Here is a 22726-nt window from a genome sequence, read left to right on the forward strand (position 1 = left end):
AACTGGTGAACTATTTATTCGTTCAAATAGTTTACTTTTGTTATTTCTTTTATTTTATACTACTACACTAATATCAAATATTAAAATAGTTACTATCATCTGCTAAAATATGAAATGTTTCATTAAGAGTGAGTTGAGAGAAGTACAAATATCTTTTTATTGTTGTTTATAATTATTTTAATTGTTTATAATATTACAAATACTTATGTAAATATATTTTATATTTATTTACTCTATATTATTTACTTTAAGTTAATATATCTTTATTATTTAAAAAAATTTTGTCATGTGCATAGCACAGGTGTTAACACTAGTTAATTATGAAAGGGCACAATGGTAATATCATAGTAAATTTTATTTAATAAATATTTTTTTTATTTTTTTATTTTTATTTTTATTAATTTTTTTAATTTTTTTAAATTTTTTTATTTTTTATTTTTTTTAAATTTTTTTTTTAATTTTTTAATTTTTATTTTTCAACTACATATACAATTAATGTCAACTACACACATATAATGTCAACTATGTGTACAATCCATGTCAACTACATATACAATTCATGTTAACTACACAATATAATGTCAACTACATGTACAATTCATGTCAATTAGTATTTCTTGAATAAAGTTGTTGACATTTGATGTGTAGTTGACATGAATTGTATATGTAGTTGAAATTTTTTTTTAAAAAAATAATAAATAATAAAAAACGAAAAAAAAATTAAAAAAAATTAAAAAAAAATTAAAAATAATAAATAAAATAAATAAATAAATAAATAAAATTACAATTATGCCTCTCTGTTGACATAAACTACATGCTATTGACATTTTACAAATATTCTAGATGAGTGGCTGAGATTGCATCTCAATTCTCAATTAGGTTGATAAATCTCAACCTAACAAGACCCTATATATATATAAAATATACGCGTTAAATTTTAAAAATGATTACTACAAGTATTTACATATTTTTAGATCTATACACATCTCATTTACAAATAATATTAATAATTATATTGATATTGATATTATTTTTATTATTATTATTTTAACTATTTCTTACATTAATATATTTAATGTATATACACAACTAATATGAGCTTCTTTACTTTTATTATTATTATTATTATTATTATTATTATTATTATTATTTTAAAATTATAAATCATACTTAATTTCAGTATAATAAATAACCATGATTAAAATTATTATAATTATAACTTATTTTATAATAATTCATAATAATAATCAATAATTTGTGAAATAATTAAAATATAATTATATAATATAAATCGTATAATAAATAATAATTATTATTTTTATAAATTAATAATTTAAAGTCATAGTGCAATTTTAATTTATTAAATTTATTCACTTATTATATCCGTAAATATTATAATTATAATACCAATTATTATTATTATTATAAAAATAAATGAGTATAATATTTCATACTATAATTATAATTATATTAGTGTATATTATGATGGATAATCCATATTTAAACTATCCATTATAATAATAAATATATTAATATAATTATTATTATTTGTAATTAATAATTTATTAAGAATTTTATATTATTATTTTTTTATTTATAAAAAAATAATAAGTAGTATATTTTTAGTTTGGTATTTAAATTAAATATAAATTTAAAATCTTGAAATTTTCCAAACACAGGAAAGTAAAGTTACTAGGAATCATATTCCCGGGATTCATTTTCCCAAGAATTATTTTCCTTGCCAACTTTACTTTCCCGTCAACCAAAATGACCTTAAAGAAATTGAGCATACTACATAGATAAATAATGTGTTGAAATCGTAGTACGGTCAACACAATTGGACCGGGTCGTACAATACTACAAGTGATGGATTATTTAATTTTGAAATAATTAAATAATTTATAATCGAACTACGCTCCGAGTAGATGATTTTGGTATATTTACTTTCTCTAAACTGATTCCCGGTGAGTGAGAAATAATATATTAAAGTATGTCACGATTTATAGAGATATGTAATTAATTAATTAATTAATCTCATTTTGGACACGTAGACAAAACAATGTGGAAAATGAGCATGCGGAGAAAACTTCGTAGAATGCGTGCACATTGATCAGATCGTCCAAATACATTTTTGGAATGAGAACTACGTGAGAGGTGTCTAGGTACGTCTGTCCAGGTTCATGCTCCATGATTGACGTTTGTAACCGCCGACCATTACTAGTTAGCCTTAATGACAGATTTGACTCCATATCCTCTACATTGACTATAAATAGTGATGCCTACTATTGCATTCTCTACACACCAATTCACAAGCATACAAAGCATAAGCTCTCTCCCTCTCCTGTATTGTCTTTCTGTCGAAGTTCTACCCTCACCTTCATCCAATTCGCCGGAGCTCTGTTGATAGTGGTGTTGCTTCATCAGAGACGAAACCGTTTTTTCTTTTGGAGACGACACGCTAATCTGAGAGCACTACCGGGCGAATCTCGTCTTGCGGAAAGATGTCTCATCGACTCGGCTTACTACTACATTTACGGTTTATTGTTTCAAATTTTTCATTGTAATTTCGTTTCAGTTTACTTTTCTTTATTCTTTCTTTTGGGTTGTATTACGCCCGGTCCCCCGATAGTGTTTATCTCTTGTAATCCAGAAAAACCAATATAATAATTGAACTCAAATCTTCGCCGCTCGGATTGAACTCAAATCCCACTGCTAACATGTCTTCTATCTCTCTCTAACTCTCTTAACGCTCTCCCTCAACTTTGTCTCGTAACTCTCTTGCTTGTGTTATGGGTCTAGTTCTATGATTGTATTATGTATAAATATATGGAGTTAGCGTACTTACCATATAGAGTCTTACACTTTTAAGGTGTTTTTTGTGTTTTTTTATCCTATTCAGGAGTGTTTCAGGTGTTAAGTTATAGAAACTAAAACCTATCCTATATTCTGATATTGTGACTAATTTATCTGATGATTTATCGTTATCTAATTCTGTATATCTATAAATTTGGTAAATTGAGCTGACAAGTATTTTTAATTGCTAAATAACATAACCATGGTGAGTCTCTGTTTCTTATTGCTAAATAACATAGAAATTTGTGAGATCAAATCTTCTAAACGAATTAATTGTACATGAGAAACGTTCGGCTGAGCGACTCGAATAGGTGCTATGAGAGCGCCTATTCCATTTCAGCCAATCTTTTATTTCCCCCCATTTTTTATTCCTTTTTTCTTTATTTTAATTTTCATGACCTACTTGTGCTCGCCGATCTTCTTCTCAAAAGTGCCCAATATCTCCTAGCGCACATTTCAATATGAAATTCCACATTCTTTTTGCAAATATTTGTCTCTCTCAAGTTTCAATCGGTAATTTTCTGTTACCACAACAGCAATTCAATAATACAGGCCAAGTTTCAATTTCTTCTTTTCAATATTTGTGAAGGAAATGCTTGCAATCACTCGCAGAAGTGAGGCAGAACAACAATAAAATGATTTTCTCCCTTTCAATTTTTTGATAATAATTTAACATTATATAAGTGTTGATTACGATAAATTTTCTCAATAAAATTACATGGCTAAATTATGTACCTCCAAGTTCACTTCAAATCACAAATGGCATAGGTGATTCTCATACATATCCCAAAATTTTGAAAAGATGCAAACTAAACGAGCTATATACTCACATAAATATTACATATCCCAAAATTTTGATTTTTCTGTATTATTTAAACGAATTTGGTCTAAATTTTATCACGGCAAAATTAATATGCCCCAATATACTTTTGATTATAAATATGACAAATATTTTTTATTTTCCGTCTATGCACTATTAGTTAGGAGTTGTAATAACAATTGAATTGAATATGCCATGCATGTTACTTGTTTTCAGTTATGACTATAAATTAGAATAAAATTACAAAAGTGTAAATTTATGGATTGAAAAATATTGTGATGTAATAGTAATAATAATATTTTTCGTTTATACACTTTTTCTAATTGAAAAGGTTTTCCTTTTTATGGAATTGAAATTCGAATTGGAAATATGACCTTCTCTTAATTATCGTGAATAGGGTATATATCCAAAACAAAAATACAATAATAAATGGATTAATATCAAAACTTGAAAATAAATTAAAATGATAAAATCGCTCCGATCCAATTTTGTTAACATACCACTCTTATCTTTTAGTTTGTTAAGAGTTCTCAATTGCCTTTTGTAGACTAGATCTAGGTTTAAGTACATTATCTTTCCCGAATAAGAGTAGGACTTGTCGTGCCTATAAATACTCCTTAATTATTCTTACTAAGTTGTAACTAGAATTTTACCCTGTTTCGCATTTGTATTCCTTTATTCTATTTGTGTGCCGCCGTTCATTGCCTAATATTTGAGAGTTTAGATTTTGCTTTTTGTAAAGAGTCGGGCATAAATTTTGTCTACAATATCTATATTTAGCTTTCCGGTGTCTAGGTTTTTAGTATCATGGATGACATTAATATTACTACGAAAATAATCATGTCGATATTTGGCACTGTCATAATTGTTCTAGGATTCATCGCACTATACTACGTGACGTCATTGCAGCCTCAATTCCACATACAACATCTGCACATTCGAGAAAATTTCAGTAGCTCCTCAAACCCTAATACTTCCATTGTGATGGACCTCAAATTTAAGAAACCGATAGGAATTCGTTTCGACGATCTCAAAATTACTTTGTATTATGCCTACAACCAAAGCTTCTCCGTCATCGGCTATTGCATCGTCCCTGGATTCAAGCAGGCCTATAAAATTACGGCCCATCGGGAGGCAGTAGTGGAGGCTCATGGGACGGCGTGGCAAGATGCGCTGAGGAGGATTTCCCAAGGATCAACGGTGGGGTTGAGAGCGGAGTTGATCACCGGATATAGGGGGGCCGGTGACAGTAGCATGTGCATTTCTTGTACGACGGTGATGGCGGGGGCAGCGGAGTTGCGTCTTGACAGCTCCGGCGAGGTTTCTAGGAAGCCGATAAGATTCCGTTGAAGATTCTCATCGTAACTTTTTTAATTTGTTGTTTTAGAGTTAGGTTGGTAATTGAAAATTAGTTTCTTGAATTGTAGTAGTAATTCCTTTTTTAATTCCTTTTTATTCTCTACGTTCTATAAAATAACATTAAGCTTAGAAGGTGTCACATTCTTTAATTTGTCATTAGATTTTAGTGAGAAAGAATATCCAAGTGGGAAATCCAAATAATTGAAGCTTATCTATGCATTGTTTCTAGAGTTGAATATTCAGAATATAATTACTCAAGGGGGATGCATGTGGCATTTGTTCTCTAACTTTGGGGTCAATAAATAAGTATCCATTTTAGTCATGTTGTAGATTTTAAATATTTTGACCTAAGTTTACAAGATTAAATATGAATTATTAGGGTGATCTAAAACTTGAGATGTAGATCTATTCATGCGGTATAGTGTAGGATTAGGGGCCGTTTGGTAGCTATGTTACGGCTAGATAAGAGGAGTAATCTGAGTTTATTTGTATGTTTGGTAGCTATGTTACCAATCTGTGTAACCCGTGTTTTATATCCGGTCCGCACAAAGCCCATTGAAAAGCCTATGTTTCAATCATATTTGTAACTACTCATTTGCCTATGTTACATATCTAGTATACCTAATTATTTTTATCAAAATACATTTTTACTTATCAATTTTTCTAACCATAAACAAAACATAAATATGCCTCCATATTTCTCATATATCTCGTTGAATTGATTCCTCACTTTCTGTCCAACTTGACTCCCCTTCAACTTTCGGTTCTTTCTTTTACCCCCATTTCGTTTTTTAATTAATCTTAGGTGAACCAAGGCCAATTTTCATAACTATTGTTATATACACGATTTTTTTTATGGAGTATTTTAGTTTACAATCATGATATAAGAAATTATTTGTTCAATCCAACACACAAACACTAGTTATAATTTTTGTTTTGGATGAATAAAACACAAACACACACGTTAAATTAATTTAGTTAATTATTGATCTAACTGACACCTTAATTCATTTATTTGTACATTTAGATATATTAGTAGATATAATAAATTATTTGTATTTTTTTCAAAAATAAATGGTGAACTTTATATATTTTAAGAATAAAAAGTTGTTTGAAACATAAAACATAAATATAAATAGAATGATTGATCGAAATTTATAAAGGAGAGAACAATTATTCTTCAAGGATAGTTTAGTCATTAATTTAAATTAATAAGAATAATTTTGGCAATTATAATTGCGGTGCACACGAGACCACCCTTGTCTGTGCATCGCCGGTTGATCGCACCCTTTGCTCCCACTCGCTTGACGACCCTATCTCGATCACACGAGACCACCCTCGCATGATCGAATAATTCAAGTTCTATTATTTCGATGTTCTTGAGTTCATCATGCATAAAAATAAACAATAAAATACAAGAACATGTTTTGTAATCAAATAACACATGCATACATGAATTTCACGAAATTTAAATCCAAATAATCAGAGCCAAAGACTGGCTCTGATACCAATTGAAGGAACTGGCAGCGGAAGCGCATTCAAATTTATCGAACAAATAAATCACATAATAATCAAATCTATTTAGCATATTTTAGACAAAATCTACTCGCGTAATTCTCACATGTATCATGCTGATAACTTGAATTGATCATGCTTTAAGTATATAGAAACCTAAAACATGCTTTTCTACGGAGCAGAAATAATACCTAATTAATTCTCCAAAGAATTGATGATGGCTAGCGACTTCTCAACGTGACGCTTTGAATACTAGACCACATATCTTCTCTCTGGTTCCCGAACTGTACTTCAATATTAGTGTGGGCTGATATCACCGGAATACTAGGACTTAAAAAAGAAGATAGAAGAAATCCTACTCCTAAGAGGAGAAAATTTCGATCCCTACAGAGAGAGGGGGATGAAAATTTTGAGTAATAATAATTATTATTTCTGTCTCCTTCATTCTCATATTTATATTAAGTTCCTTTTGGGCCCAGACAGGGATCTATGGAAGGTTTTAGATATGGGCTCATCCAATTTACTTTTTACTAATTAATTTGAACCCACAATTTAATATAAGCTTTAATTGGAATATTACGAGCAACCACTACAAAAGTAATATTGAACTCTCCCCAACCAAATCCAAAATTATAAGTAATTTGGGTTTCTGTTTTAACTTTCATTTCCCGAGCTTAAGATAAAAATGTCCATTAATTAATTAATGTCTGCTATGTACTTAATTAATTAATTTCTTATTAATTCCAAGAGTGGACTTAGCACGAAACGCTTATTTATTATTCATAGAGTGATCTAACTCCAACTAGCTAGGTTCGAATAATAAAACCTTGTTTCGTGCTCCTCTTGAGGACATTTTCAAACGAGACTCACCTCGTGCACGATTCAATATAATAGCAATCCTAGCACCGCTAGATATTAATCACCACTACCCAATATATCGGGATTATTGGGTTACGAAAAACCCGCACCATTTGATAAGTCAAAATAATGCATAATCAATACCGTATGCTCAATTCTAACCTACATTGATTTAGAAACAAATATTTATCAAGACCTCGCCTTTCAGTAGATAGCACAAAGACAAGTCATGCTGTTATATCCGTTCAGTGCTTTACCACACCAATGTCATCTTATTTCGGTAAGGCTTAGAAATATGCGGACTGACATTGCAACCTTTCATGATGGATAGTCTAATTTCATCTAGATTGTGAAATTCTTCTTTGTCTTTGTTTAGGACTGACCGCGTTACCTTAAAGTGGACGCCGCCCACAACCGGTCTACTAAAACAAAGACTTAGACTTTATTAAGTTAACTTATACATTTAAACATGCAATTAACATCCATTAAATGTAAAACATAACAACATTATGACAAAAATAATTTGTTTTATTCATTGGAAAATAAAATAAGAGTTTTACAGTATTCAATCACTCGAAACGCGATTTCTAGTATACAAACTCTAACCCTTCCCTAACAAGTAAAACCTAACCTCATTCAAAAGTTATTTTAAGATCATGTTTTTGAGTAATTTAAGTAAAATCACGATAATATTCTATCCTGCATTTGTCACCAAGAGTTATAATTGATTGAAATGATATGACGAATTTATATTTTCTTGGTAATTCAATAAAATGAGGTAGTTTATGCGTCGCAATCGAAATTTGGCCTCTAAACTGTGGCACCCAAGTCAAGATTGTTAAAAACTGGAGTAGACCTGCTTATTCAGCAGGTCTCGGTTCTAATCGGAACCGGCCGGTTTCGATTTGGAACTGGCCGGTTAAGAATCGATCGGTTCTGGTTCCGAACCGGAACCGATATATAATTTTAATCCGAATTTATTTTCTAATTTTTAAATAATTCAATACTAATAAAATAATAATCAAACATTTGAAAATATAACAAATAATATCTAAAAATTCAAATAAATACACAAAAAAAAATGCAAACCAACAATACAATAATATTCATAAATGGGTAAGATGATGCTAAGTGTAGTAGGTTGGACTAGTTTATATTGGCAATTCTTTTATAAAATAAGGAGTTCTAAAATTTAGCATTTTATGCAAACCAACAATTCTCTTATATTTGGCAATTCATTTCCTTTTTTTTTCGCTAAATAAATATTTGATATAATTTCCGATTCTAATTGATCTTGTTGCAACTTTTTAGTTTAATACGGAACAGTTAATAAATCATTCACAAACAAGTTAAAATCGTATAATACATAAATTTGTTATAAAATAATATGAAATGATATTAAATTTATATAGTTCTAAAATAATATGAAATGATATTATATTTATATAGTTCTTTTGGAAATTAAAAATAAATTTGAATGCAATTAGATGAACCCTAAAATCTAACATTTAATTTGCATATCTTCTTGTTATGGAGGATAACTTGCAACTTCATCACTCACTGATATATCAACCTTAGATCTTCAAGCCAGTTTTCTTATAAGAAGCTTAATTATTGTGTGGAAAATATTTTATGAAATTCTAAAATTACAAAATGAGAAGAAAACTGTTGGGATTTATAGATTAGCAAATCAATAATTTCATTGAACAAAATCTATTTAGTCAATTATCGGATTAATAACTGACATGTTAAAATAAAAAATTGCATGCCTAAATGCAAAAAAAGGTACTCCGTATGTAGGAAAGTTAATCATATATCATGAATTTCTGTGGATTAGTAACATATGTGCATTTTAGCTTTAATAATATGACAATTTCTCTCTTGTTTGGTACATGGAATTGGAGGTGTGGAGTTGAAATTGGAGCCTTCAATTCCAAATTCAATGTTTGGTAATCCCTCCGTCCCATAAAAGATGTCTCACTTTCTCTTAAAGTTTGTCCTATTAAAGAAGTCACATTTCCAATTTTGGAAAAAAAGTCACATTAATATAAATATTATATTTTCTCTCTGCATTTAATACACAAAACAAAACTTCTTAAAATCATGTGTCAGTCCCTCAAGTGGGACATCTTTTGCGGGACAGAGGAAGTACTATAAAAAATATTTAAATTTGAAATTGAATTGCAATTCCAAATCTTTCAATTTCACAATTTGAATTTCATATTAAAAGTAGAAAATTGGAATTCCAAATAGTCGTAAAATTAGAAAGTTTCATTCTATATCTACACCACACACTTTTAGACATTTCACACACTTCAGACATTATCTCCACACTACACACATTTCACACACTTTATGCACTATATACATTTCACACACTTCACACACTACACACACTACACGCACTACCCACTTTCACACACTACCCACATTTCAAACACTACACACACTACACACACTACACAGTACACACCCTACATGCACTACTCACCCTCACACCCTACCCAAATTTCACACACTATACACACTTCACACACCACACACACTAACGCACTTCACACATTTCACACGCACTACACACACTAACGCACTTCACAAATTTCACACACTTCACAAATTTTAACACACTATACACGTTTCACACACACTACACACATTTCACAAACTACACACATTTCATACATTTCAAGCATCCTATTTTTTTCTGTTTTTATCTGAATCGAATCGAAAAATCGAACCCAATTTGAAATTTCAGTTTCAGTGTGCATGTATTTTGTGTATAGTGTGTGTATTTTGTGTAAGATTTTTGTAGTGTATGTAATGTGTGTGCAACGTGTGTAGTGTGTGTATTTTGTGCGTAGTGTATGTAGTGTGTTTATCTTCTGTATAGCATGTGTGTAGAGTGTGCAATGCGTGGAATGTGTTTTTTTGTATAGTGTGTGCAGTGTGTGTACTTTGCATATAAAGTGTGTAGTGTATGTATTTTGTATAATGTGTGTAGTGAGTGAAATGTGTGTAGTGTGTCCATTTTATGTATAGTGTACGTAGTGGGTTTATTATGTGTATAGCGTGCGTAGAGTGTGCAATGTGTGGAATGTGTTTTTTTGTATAGTATGTGCAATGCGTGTACTTTGTGTATAGTGTATGTGAGTGTGTATTTTGTATTTTGTGTATAGTGTGTGTATATTATGTGCAGTGTATGTATTGTGTATAATATGTGTAGTGTGTGCATTATGTGTATTGTGTGCATTTTGTATATATTGTATGTAGTGCGTTTATTTTGTGTATAGCGAGTGTGTAGAGTGTGCAAGGTGTGGAGTGTGTATTTTTTGTGTAGTGTATGTGCAACGCGTGTACTTTATGTATAGTGTGTGTGTGCAGTGTGTCTATTTTGTGTAAAATGTGTGTAGTGTGTATATTGTGTGCATTGTGTGTATTTTGTGCATAGTGTGTGTAGTGTGTGTATATTGTGTATAGTGTGCTTGCGATGTGTGTATTTTGTGTATATGTGTATGTAATGTGTGTAGTGTGTGTACATTGTGTATAGCGTGTGTAGAGTGTTGTGCAGTGTGTATTGTGCATAGTATGTGTATTTTTGTGTAAAGTGTGCGTGAGTGTGTATTTTGTGTATAGTGTGTGCACAAATTCTTCAAATTCAATCTCATATCAATTACTTCATTTTACCAAACATATGATTCGGAATTGAATTAGAATTCCTTCCAATTCAATTCTATAGAATTTCGGTTCCAATTCCAATTCTAATCCGTGGACCAAATGGAGCGTTAAACATATTTGGAATCACATTCAATCCTTTAGGATGTTTTTGAGCTAGACAACTGACTTAGTATGTTTCGAATGAGCCATACATTTAGCTTTTATAGTGAAGCCCGCGATACATTTCTGCTTCACATTCTTCCATATCAAATTTATGTTTTCTAAGATCAAATAGTGAGAGGTTATCTTTCTCAAGCACCTGTTAGTCTTAAAGCCTAAATTGCTTTAATCCACGTGACAAAGGTCGGACACTTGGTAAGCTAGACCATACTGTTTGGTTCTTCTCACTCATTATAGCATAATCTTTACATAGTCTAATATTCCAACTCTTCATAATATCTCAAGTTGTGATTTTCTCTCTCTCTCTCTCAGAATTAGAGCTTTATAATTTACTTCCAATGTTAAAACTCTTGAGTACAAGTAATTGACGTGGAAATGTGAGATAGAGTCTACCAATGGAGAGAAGAGAGTAACAAGCTAAAGTCCACCAAAAGAAGATAAAAGTCCTCTTTTATAGTGATATAATGACTCAAAAGTACAGTGGTATATAATGACCTAAGTTTAATGTATATGATCTTGAAAAAATAAATGATAGGGAAGTGTTATATTGCTAACTCATAACTTAATTGCTAATTGTAATTAAATAATAGCTATTAGATATTCAAAATTAAGGGCTTAGATCATTAATCTCAAAATGTCAATACGATCAACGAAAAACGTCAATAAGGCCATAGGATTAATTCCAAAAAATATCAATAGGGGTATTAATGTCAATTAACTACATGTTTAGTTATAACTAACTTTTAAAAGAAATCCCAAAATTTTAAATTCGTATAACATATATCAAATTAAACTAATTTCATAAGGATTCCAACGATATCCTACATGCATATGTTCCGACGTTAAAATTTGAAAAAAAAATTCGAAAATTTTTAATTTTTTCGTACAGCAGAAATGTCAACATACTATATAAAATATCTCAATATAATACATGTAGAATGTCAATATAAGCAATGTGTTAACATTCTTAAATCATTGTGTTGACATTCTCGAAGCATTGTGTTGACATTTTCATCCAAAACCCTAATTTAAAATTTTTTTTTTATCTTTTTTTTATTATTATTAAAAACGAAAATTACACGTGGCAAATTGTAGACCACACATTTTCTAAAATTCTATAGCCTTAAATTAGTTGTAGTTAGCAATTAAATAATAAGTTAGCGATCGATAACCCCTTAAATTATATATGTATGTATATTACAATTGGCAGTAGTCAATTTTAACCACGCGATGCCTTGTTTGAGTGTATATACTGAACACTTTATAAATTAGATCTAAGCAATACAATATTTGATCTGATGCATGTATCATATTTAATTTTAGTTTTGATATAAATTTGGATTCATCATTACCACCACTAGTTACTTGACATATAGATTTTAATATACTAAGTAGTACTCCCTCCGTCCCAATAAGTATGAAACATTTGGTTTTCGACACAAGATTTTATGCAAGTGTTGTTTTGTGAGTTAATAAAAAGAGAGTAAAGTAAGAGAGAGGAAAAAGTAGAGAGAGTGATGTTTCCATTTTAGGAAACGTTTCATTTTTAGTGGGACAACCCAAAAAGGAAAACGTTGCATTTCTAATCGGGTGAGAAAGTCCCGATAAATTAACTGATGTACATAGGAATAGTTTCATGCGCTTGGGCGGGCCACGCGCCTTTTCAAGGGCCAATGCGAAAACCTTCATTTGGTCTCAAACACTGGAGTTTGACCAGAAAATGTGTGTTTTTAGGGCTATTCTATGCTATCAAACGGACCCTTAGTATAAATGAAAATAAATTGAAAAAGATAATGTAATTTGCGTTTATATATTAATAAAATTATTCTTTAAAAAGTGTACATATTAGGATTTTATTGACATAATTGAAGCATACAAAAAATAATTGCAACTGTTTTAGAGTAGTAGTAAATAATTAAGTTATAAAAATCCATAAAATTCTCCCAAAAAATAGCCGAAAATAGATTAACCGTCATATCCCGCCTTCTCTCTCCCCATCTTCGTTTTCGCTGTACCTCGTCTTTCTCTTTCTTCATTTCCCCAATCTCAATCTCCTCTTCCATTGCTGATAATCGGGGCATCACACAACAAAATCAAAATCAAGTCAATTGAGCCAGGCAAATGGAAAGTGAAAGGGATTTCTCTTTCCAGATTTCATGATCCTTATCACTTGAAATGTTTCTTTGTTTGTTTGTCTCCATTTCTTGACCTCAGGAATCCAATGTCGTGTGCCCTATTTTAGTATGCATCTGTTATTTCGAAGAATCAGTCGACGTTGGGACTAAATCCCTTCCCCGTTGATTCGTGGAATCTTCGAGCCTCCGTTGGATTTTCAATCCCTAATTTGGATTGTGTGATTGCCCCCAATTTCTCCCCAATTTTAGATTTGAGTACATTCCTCTCTTGTTTTTTGATTTTTTTTCTTCCTCTTTGGGGCTGATCTGTGGCGTTCGAAGTGAATCCGAATGCAAGGTAACCGTAAAGGAGCTGCTGCCTTTGAAGAAATTGTGGATTTGTAACTTGTTATGGATTCGCCATTGTTGATTTTCGTAGCTGCTATCCTCTTCGGATTTTTCAGCCTCGTTGTTGAATCTCAAGGAAATGTGAAGCCCCCACCGCCTCCATTCTCTCCTCCTCCCCCATCTCCACCGCCGCCATTTTCTCCTCCTCCCCCATCTCCGCCGCCTCCTCAATCCCCTCCCCCTCCGCCAAAATCTCCTCCACCTCCGCTTCAACCACCACCACCTCCATCCCCTTCAAGGCCGCCTCCGCCGCCGCGAAAGCGGCTCCACCCGCCACCTCCACCGGGGCAGCGCGAGAACGGTCGAGGGCGCCGGAGTCCCCCTCCTCCGCCCAAGACACAGAAGCTCAACACGGGGAAGAAAGTCGGGCTGATGTTCATTGGAGTTGCCCTGATCTTGCAAGTTTGCGTAGTCTCATTCGTGTTGATCAGCAGAAGGCAACTTTTGAGAACTGAAACTCTTGATTGAATGAATCACAAGTCGAATGTTTTTCTTCAATAGCACAATTTTTTTGTTCATGATGTGATTTTTTTTATTCGTGGACCGGCTGGATTGATATTCTTTATTTATGGAGAATGGGTCTGAGAATCGATGGAACTTTGGTGTCTGCATCTTGTAAATGGGTAACTCTTTTTTCTTCGGACATTAAACAGTATGTATACAGTATAAGTATATGATCCTGGAGTTATTCGCTTGTATATTTCTGATTTTCTTACTTCCTGTTCATTTCATGCAAGAATTGGTATAGTTTATTTATTGAAACTCCGTTGATCTGTCATCCAATGCTCATCTTGGTCGATGTCCTTGACATTGTACATGTATATAAGGCTTCGTGTTCTTGGACTAACTCGTGCCAATCTATTTATATAAGTTGAGAAGTTGTAGTTGCTGTAATATAAGTTTATGATCGTGCGCCATTTCTTTGTATGTGTCTGAATTATGTTTAGAATTTTGCTGCGTCTCGGTCCTAGGGTGCCACACCTAGCATTCATTTTCTTAGTCCTATACATATCTCAGATAAAAAGTTGCAATTACAGAAGTATAATTTTTAATTTGGCAGTCATACTCTTATTGATACCTGGTTTGAGTTCAGAACTTAGTTCCATTGGAGTATCATTTTTTGCAAGACCTAGTGTAGTTTATGCTTAGAAGTTAGGACTGAACTGATCCATCTTCGACAATTGGCTCAGTGTTCCTTCTTTTCATCGAGATTACAGTACATATTGGCTTGTTATTCTCTATATAGACTAACGTGGATGAATCTATTGATATTTGACTAGAGAAACGTAACTTCAGAAATATAAGTGTGATTATGCAGTTATATCTCCAACTCGAGTGCAGAATATAGTTGAATCCTATCACTAGCTCCTCCTAAGCAATAGGTAGCTCTAGTCCGCCTCGCCTTTCCCTAAATTGTGGACCTTTTTAGGACATTGCCTTAGTGGAAAATTGTGTTTTGAATGTTAACTTGGCGCTTATCAGAATCCTGACAGATAGGAAAAGAGTTTGTCATAACACGAGCCGTTTAATTTGGATGTGGTCGCTAACTGTTGTTGGTGAGTGGGACTTGGAATAAGATATGTAACATTTACTATTTTGGATACTGTTACTTAAAGGAACATCTTTGATAGTATGCTTTTTGAATCTGCTTCTCATATTCTGTCTCGTTGAATTTATGAAGTTAAGTCTTGTTATAGAAATTTATTCTTGCTCGAAGATGTATGCACCCTGCTCTTGATATAGTAATTTATTTTGAATTTGCTAACTTTGTTGAAACGGTTTCTTTGTAGGGGGGTAGAAGAGGAGTTAACTGTGCCTGCTCACAAAACTTACCAACATTCGAAGAAAAAAAAATGATTAGTTGAAAGTGACAACTGAAAATCACCACGTTTGTATCATTGTTTGCTGTTTATAGGTCTCATTAGAAATTTAACTAATATGGTGATTATTATATCTTGTAGTTTGTGTGATTTAAGCTTGCATGAACTTCAGATATCCAGTTACCAATGGTTGTATCCGATGATGACTTCAGATAAAAGATGGAAATTATATTGGTTAATATGAATGAATTATACTATATTTCCTCTTTGTATTTACTACCTTTCTCTTTTATTTTGGACATCTTAGTTCTTTTGCACATGCAAGCTGTGACTTTGGTCTCATTATCACTAAGAGCATTTCTAAGAGCATTTCTAAAGGGAGAAGGTATATAGAAAAGGTATATCATCTATATACCTCCTCAAAAAGTGAAATATACCCTTCCAAAAAGAAACATACTCCAAAAGAAAAGGGTATATAAAAAGGTAAATGATTTTTAAACATAAAATAATAGTACAAAATGCATTAAAAAAACATAAAGTGTGATATATTCTCAAATACTTTTCCCTTGGAGAAGAGTTTTTCATAAAAAGAAGACAAATATGGTAGTTATAAGATTTTACCTCTGCATTGATGGAGAGGATACCTCTTCAAAATGAGAAAAGATAAAATACCTTCTCAAATATCTCTCTATTTGGAGAATAATTTTTCATGAAAAAAAGATAAATATGGTAGTTATATTAGTTTACCTCTTCATTTACTTCTCTCCTTGACACTCTAACATTAACATTTGTAAACGGAGTATCAGATGATCTCATAACTTATTCTATCGATAGTAATAGCATCATCAATGTATTTACAAAATTTAGTGACAAATCCGAAACTTGTTGTCTTGTGCAAAACCTCATTACTCAAATGATAGTATTTGGTTATATCTTCTCAAATGAAAATATATGTAGAAACAGAATAAACATCAGTACATCTCTACTTATAATTAACAATGACGTTTGATTCCTTTAAACTAACATCCCACTATTTCCCCTCTACATGGAAAATCCATAAAAATCCATTTAAAACTTACTATTTCTCTGTATATCTATAAAAAATTTCTCAAGAATATATATGATTATATAAAAATCTCAACAATATTAGATTCTGCACATTAATCAATTAGTAGTTGCTTCTACGGTTCTACCTAGAGGAAGAAATGAAGAATGAACTACAAAAATGGTTTCTAGATAATATGATTTGCAAATATCCGGGTACCTGGTAAAAAAAATATCGCCAAGAGTGCGAAGGCTAGTTACATTTGAGGTAGTATTGCACTATTTTCAAACTTTTTGCCCCTTTTTCAATTTTTAGTTTAAAGAGATATTTTAGTCTTTTTCCCATTTTCATTTTTTTTCTTAATTATTTATATAATTTCTTATGCATCTCTCCCATTCTCCTTTAATTTAATTTAATAATAAATATTCAAATTAGTAATTACGTGTGGGCTATTTCATATTGAGGTTGAAAATAAAACTTGTGGTGCCGTCTCATTTAGTATGATTCTATAATTGGATTATTTTTCAAATTTCAGGATAATGAGCCAAGGGGAAGTATTGGGCCTTGCAATGTTTTCATGGGCTAGATAATGTCCACAACTGAGACATCTATATAAGTCCAGTCTAATAAAGTTTGTTATTTCTATGATTGATTATGGACTTTAAATCAACTTTTTGTACATTATAATCAAAATATACTCCATTTATTTTAAAAATAGAAACTTTGGAAATGGCACGGGCTTTAATGTAAAATTGACAAAATAAGAGAAATGAAGAAAAAAAATGAATAAAATAAGAGAGATGAAAAGAACAAGTAATGGAATTAGTGTTAGTGGATTGTGGAGTCTATTTCTTAAAATAGAAAGTTTTCACTTTGAAGAAAAATAGATAAAAAAGAAAGAATTTTTATTTTAATAAAACGGAGGGAAGTACTATTTATGTGTGAAATATTCTTAAAATCTACAACAATGCCATTTTCTCTCAAAAGGAGACTCACAATGTCCAATGGATTCTTCGTTACCATTTTCAAATTAATTTAAATTGATAAGCATAAACTAAAACAATAATGCACGACTAACATGTTAGATGGGCCAAATTATAAATCCAAATTTTATTACTCATTAATACTTCATTCCACAACTAATAATCCTGTTTTCTTAGTTTATTCACAAATATTAGGCTAGCTTCTATATTTTATAACATCGTTCATCATTCCTTTTATCTTCTTTTTTCCCCCTCTTTTTCTATCTACTCTACTCCCTCTGCCAGCCATTAAATATCTCGTATTTGACAGACACGAGTTTTAAGAAATTATTTGACTTTACGAAGTAAAGTGGGTAAAAAAGTTGGTAGAATGTGGGACCTACTTTTATATATTGTTTTTATAATAAAATGTTAGTGGAATAAGTTAGTGGAATATAGGGTCCACTTACGTAAAAGTGAAATGGGACATATATTGGCGGACGAACGAAAAAGGAAAAATAGGACGTTTAATGGCAGACGGAGGGAGTATTATAGTACTCTTTCCTAGAGCTGGGGAAAAATATCGAAAAAATGATATATCGCTCGTATCGTATTGAAAAATATCGAAAAATTATCGAATTTTCGATATATCGTAATTTTCAATACGACACGATATCGTATCGTAAGTTTTCGATACGATAACGATGTGAATTTCCTTATATCGCGATATATCGTTTTATATCGAAAATACGATATATATCGAAAATTTTCGATATATCGATATTTTCAATATATATCAATATTTAACGATATATCGAATTTCGATACGATATATCGAAATATCGATACGATAACGATATGAAATTTTTTTATATCGAAAGTTCGATATATCGAAACTTTCGATACGATAACGATATGAAATTCTTTCATATCGATATTTTCGATACGATATATCGTATCGATCCACCCCTACTCTTTCCACTCCTTCATAATTGAGTTATTTTTTCATTTCAAAAAGTTTCTTTATAGTTGAGTAATTTTCATAGATGGCAATAATTAACTCACTTTTTCTTAGTTACTTCATTCTTTCTACTTTATTGATTTTTCATCTTTATTTTTTTTATTACTTTATCTACTTACCTACTTTAACACACTAACATAGTAACATGGAAGAGTAGACTTTTAATTAGACGTGTAGACGAGGGAAAAAATGAACGTATTCTCTGGTCCAGTGATGAGGAATGAGTGGCATATGCCATAAACCTCAGCCAAAAAGGCAACTCTTTTGCAGACCACATGATCTATAAGATAATAAGAATGGAATGCTCCTAAAATTTGATTGTGTAATAATTGCTCTGGCAAGCATTTATTTCCACTCCTAGCTGTCTTACTGTCTTCTTCTGCTCTCCATTTTCCCTTTCCGTGTGCTGTTTTTGGACCACTTTTCTTTCTATCTGTATCAACTTGCTCAATCCAGCAAGAAAATAAGCATAATATGTGAAATCGCATCTTAAAATTCTGTTTAATTATGACTATTTAAGGGTATTTAGTAGGATTTCATGCTTGGAGAAATGCAGAGGAAAAGAAAAATACAATTTAGCTCACTGCTGCATTGCATATGAGATAGCCCCAACTAAGGTGAAGCCAATATGGCGGAGGCTACACGTCTAATAAACAAGTATGAAGTGTTAATGCGGGACACATCGAACACGATACACGATACACCACAGTCCACAGATATAAAAATTAAAAGGGTGCTGTTACGAGACTCAATGTCCCACACATCAGTTGTTAGTGCAATTGGTGCGAGGTTTAATGAGTCATTTCTCCTAACAGACTAGTCTTTTAGGATGCGTTTTCCAGTTTGATTTATAATTTTGGTGCTTTCATTGAGAGACAAACAACTCTGAATAGTAACCAAGCAAAGAATTTTACATGAGCAACGAGTACGTTTTGGGCTGACTCAAAGTGGTGGCTAAGCAAGGAAACTTGTCGTGCCCACTGTGGCCATGACCTATGAGAGAACTCGGAGTGGTGGTCTGGTCTGGCAAAGAACTAGTCATGACCAACGAGGACATTGGCCCCAAGGGCGACCCATAAACCCTCTCTCCTAACAAGCTAATCTTTTAGAACGGGTTCTTCTATTTAGTACTTCATCCGTCTCTCATTAAGTGATACATTTCTTTTCAACACGGAATATAAGAAAATGAATTTCTATATTTATATACTCCCTGTGTCTGCCAATCCCGTTTCGACTCATCCACAAATAATTGTCTCATTTACTTTTTATTTCATCCGTCCTCGATTACAAGTCAATATTTGACATGACACGAGTTTTAAGAAATGTAGTTAAAAGTGATATAAATCCATTAGTTCCATCCTAAAACTAATTGATGATAGGAGGAGGGGACCATGAGAATTTTATAGTTTTCAGCTCTCTTTGTACACGGATGTGAGATAGTTGTAATATATTTTAATTTCAATTACCAATACCCTCCCTCAAGCCGTTCAATGTGAACCTTGGAGGGGTTTGACTTTTTTTTCTTATCGATTGGACAACTGGCTAATTTTTTTTCTGGTCGGTAGGACCACTTGGCTTAAGTCTAGATATACTATTGGGTTAGTCATTTTTTCAGTTTCAGCCCAGATATACTATTGGGTAAGTTAAATTTGACCCAAAGTCGGCGACCTACTCGGATAGATACTATGATAGAAATGCATTATTTTCATCCTAAAATCAATTGGTGATAGGAGGAGGGGCCCATAAGACTTATATAATGATTTCAGATCTCTCTGGATATCGGTGTGCGATAGTTGTAATATATTTTTAATTTCAATTGCCAACAAAAAGTGAGTGAAAAACATTTAGTGGAAGGTGAGTCCTACTTTTATGTATAAATGTGAGTGAAATAAAATTAGTAGAACATGAGACAAAAAAAAATGGCAAATTGAGATATTTATTGATGACGAATTTAATATTAATTTTAATATTGAATCCCACCTTTTACTAATCTAAATAGTAATGTAACTTAATGAAAAAGTTACAAACATTAAGAAAAATCTAAAATTTGTCCTAGGTGATAATATCTTCCACGATTATCAATAAACGAACAATGCAATAAGAAGAGAAGAGAATTTATGTCTCTACAATTTGATGAAATCACAAATTCATCTTCATCACATAAACAACAGCAAGTGCAAATATGTGGTTGCACTTGAATCCACCAAGTGGGACAACCTCCATTAATTGAAAAAGTGCTCCAATTCCAAACCCTCAACTCTATATAAATCCCCACACTCTCCAAACCAACCACACCAAACACCAAAAATGCATAAGCTATCCACATTGCTCTTTTCTCTCACTCTCTCCATCCTCCTCTTTGTCTCCAATGCCTCCGTGCAGGACTTCTGCGTGGCCGACCTGACCCTCCCGGCCGGCCCCGCAGGCTACTCCTGCAAGAGCGCCGCCAAAGTCACCACCGCCGACTTCGTCTTCACGGGGCTCCGCAAGGCCGGCAACACCACCAACATCATCAGCGCTGCAGTCACGCCCGCCTTCGACGCCCAGTACCCAGGCCTCAACGGCCTCGGCCTCTCCATCGCCCGCCTCGACCTCGCCCCCGGCGGCGTCGTCCCCTTCCACACCCACCCCGGCGCCTCCGAGCTCCTCCTCGTCGTGCAGGGGACCATCGTCGCCGGCTTCGTGTCCTCGTTCTCCAACCAGGTCTACGTCAAGAAGCTCGTCAAGGGGGACCTGATGATTTTCCCGCAGGGCTTGCTGCATTTCCAGATCAACGGCGGGGGGAGGACGGCCGTGGCGTTTGCGAGCTTTGGGAGCGCGAACCCCGGGTTGCAGATCACGGACTATGCGCTTTTCGCGAACAATTTGCCGTCGGTGTTGGTGGAGAAGACCACGTTTCTTGACGACGCGCAGGTGAAGAAGCTCAAGTCTGTGCTCGGTGGGAGAGGATGATGACCTTGTTTCTCACTCATATTTTTATTTTAAATTTTTTGTTGATTTAATTTGGGGGCTGAATTGTTGCATTGTTTACTTGTGTTTTGGTTTTGCAATGAATTGTAATGTGTAAAATTATTGACAATCTAGTTTACGTACTCCCTCTGTTTCTTCATAGTTGAGGCGGAACTTTTCGGCGTGGAGTTTTAGAAATGAATGTTGGATGTGTTAAATAAATAGATAATGAAATGAGAGAGGGGAAAAGGTAGAGAGAATAAAGTAGAGAAAATAAAATAAGAGAGAGTAAAGTAAGAAAGAAAAAAAAAATTACCATATATGGAAATGACTCAATTATGAAGAAACTTCCCGAAATGAAAAAATGACTCAACTATGAAGAAACGGAGGGAGTATCTTATAGAAGTACGTACTACTACCTCCGTTCCTGAAAGTTTATCCTATTTTTCCATTTCAGTCCGTCCCCAAAGTTTGTCCCATTTCACTTTTTACCATTTTTGGTAGTGGGCCTCATATTCCACTAACTCATTTCTACTCACATTTTATTATAAAATTAATATATAAAAGTATAACATTAACTTTTTCAATTCACTTTTCATTACATTTCTTAAAATTTATGCCGGCTGAAAGTGGAATAATATTTGAGGGATGAAAATAGTAGTATATATTGTCTCTAAAATCACCAACGATAGTTTGGTCACAAAAATAATGAGTTTTGAGTTTGTGGTAATTTATCACTGACGTATGATGCCTGTAAAATTATAACTGATGTAACCATTGAAATCCAAAGTGAAAAGGACAAGTCAATCTAATTTAACAATGTTATATTAATAAATTTGGCAAAATTATTGTATTTGACAGAATTAAAATTGAAGTGACAAGTTATATACTTCCACCTTCTCATAAAAATATGTACAATTTTCATTTGTATTCGTCCTATAAAAATATAGTCATTTCCATTTAGAGAAAGTTATCTTAATTATTACTCTTATACATCAAGTTATTTACAACTGCTGAAACATATGAAATTCGCCTCATTTCCTCAATCTCACTAGGTCTCTTAGGACTCCTCTCTTGAGAGAGGGTAGTTCCATGTCAAAAGATAGAAACCATTTCTTGAAATTTTCCATGCTAAAAAGCTTAAGAACCGTATTGATGTATGATATTG

At 32.6% G+C, this 22726-nt stretch overlaps 3 protein-coding genes across 4 annotated transcripts; all 3 read left to right on the forward strand.

The window, feature by feature from the left end:
- The first annotated feature begins 4513 nt into the window (after positions 1–4513).
- LOC125189759 lies at positions 4514–5023 on the forward strand. Its single transcript, XM_048086997.1, has one exon. The coding sequence runs from the start codon at positions 4514–4516 to the stop codon at positions 5021–5023; it is 510 nt and encodes a 169-aa protein (XP_047942954.1).
- An 8160-nt stretch (positions 5024–13183) lies between these two features.
- Positions 13184–15853, forward strand: LOC125186464 (formin-like protein 14). 2 transcript variants are annotated; one of them, XM_048082830.1, is made up of 2 exons: positions 13184–14198; positions 15552–15853. In XM_048082830.1, the coding sequence occupies exons 1-2, from the start codon at positions 13765–13767 to the stop codon at positions 15616–15618; spliced, it is 501 nt and encodes a 166-aa protein (XP_047938787.1). In that variant the 5' UTR covers positions 13184–13764; the 3' UTR covers positions 15619–15853. The 2 variants fall into 2 exon arrangements, 1 of the variants encoding a protein (XP_047938787.1); XR_007170454.1 differs by lacking the exon at positions 13184–14198 and adding an exon at positions 14240–14384.
- A 5037-nt stretch (positions 15854–20890) lies between these two features.
- LOC125187468 (auxin-binding protein ABP19a-like) lies at positions 20891–21701 on the forward strand. The gene has a single exon (XM_048084066.1). The coding sequence runs from the start codon at positions 20917–20919 to the stop codon at positions 21559–21561; it is 645 nt and encodes a 214-aa protein (XP_047940023.1). The 5' UTR covers positions 20891–20916; the 3' UTR covers positions 21562–21701.
- The last annotated feature ends 1025 nt before the right edge of the window (positions 21702–22726 follow it).

Source organism: Salvia hispanica, chromosome 5 (genome assembly GCF_023119035.1).
Source record: "Salvia hispanica cultivar TCC Black 2014 chromosome 5, UniMelb_Shisp_WGS_1.0, whole genome shotgun sequence".
NCBI lineage: Eukaryota > Viridiplantae > Streptophyta > Magnoliopsida > Lamiales > Lamiaceae > Salvia > Salvia hispanica.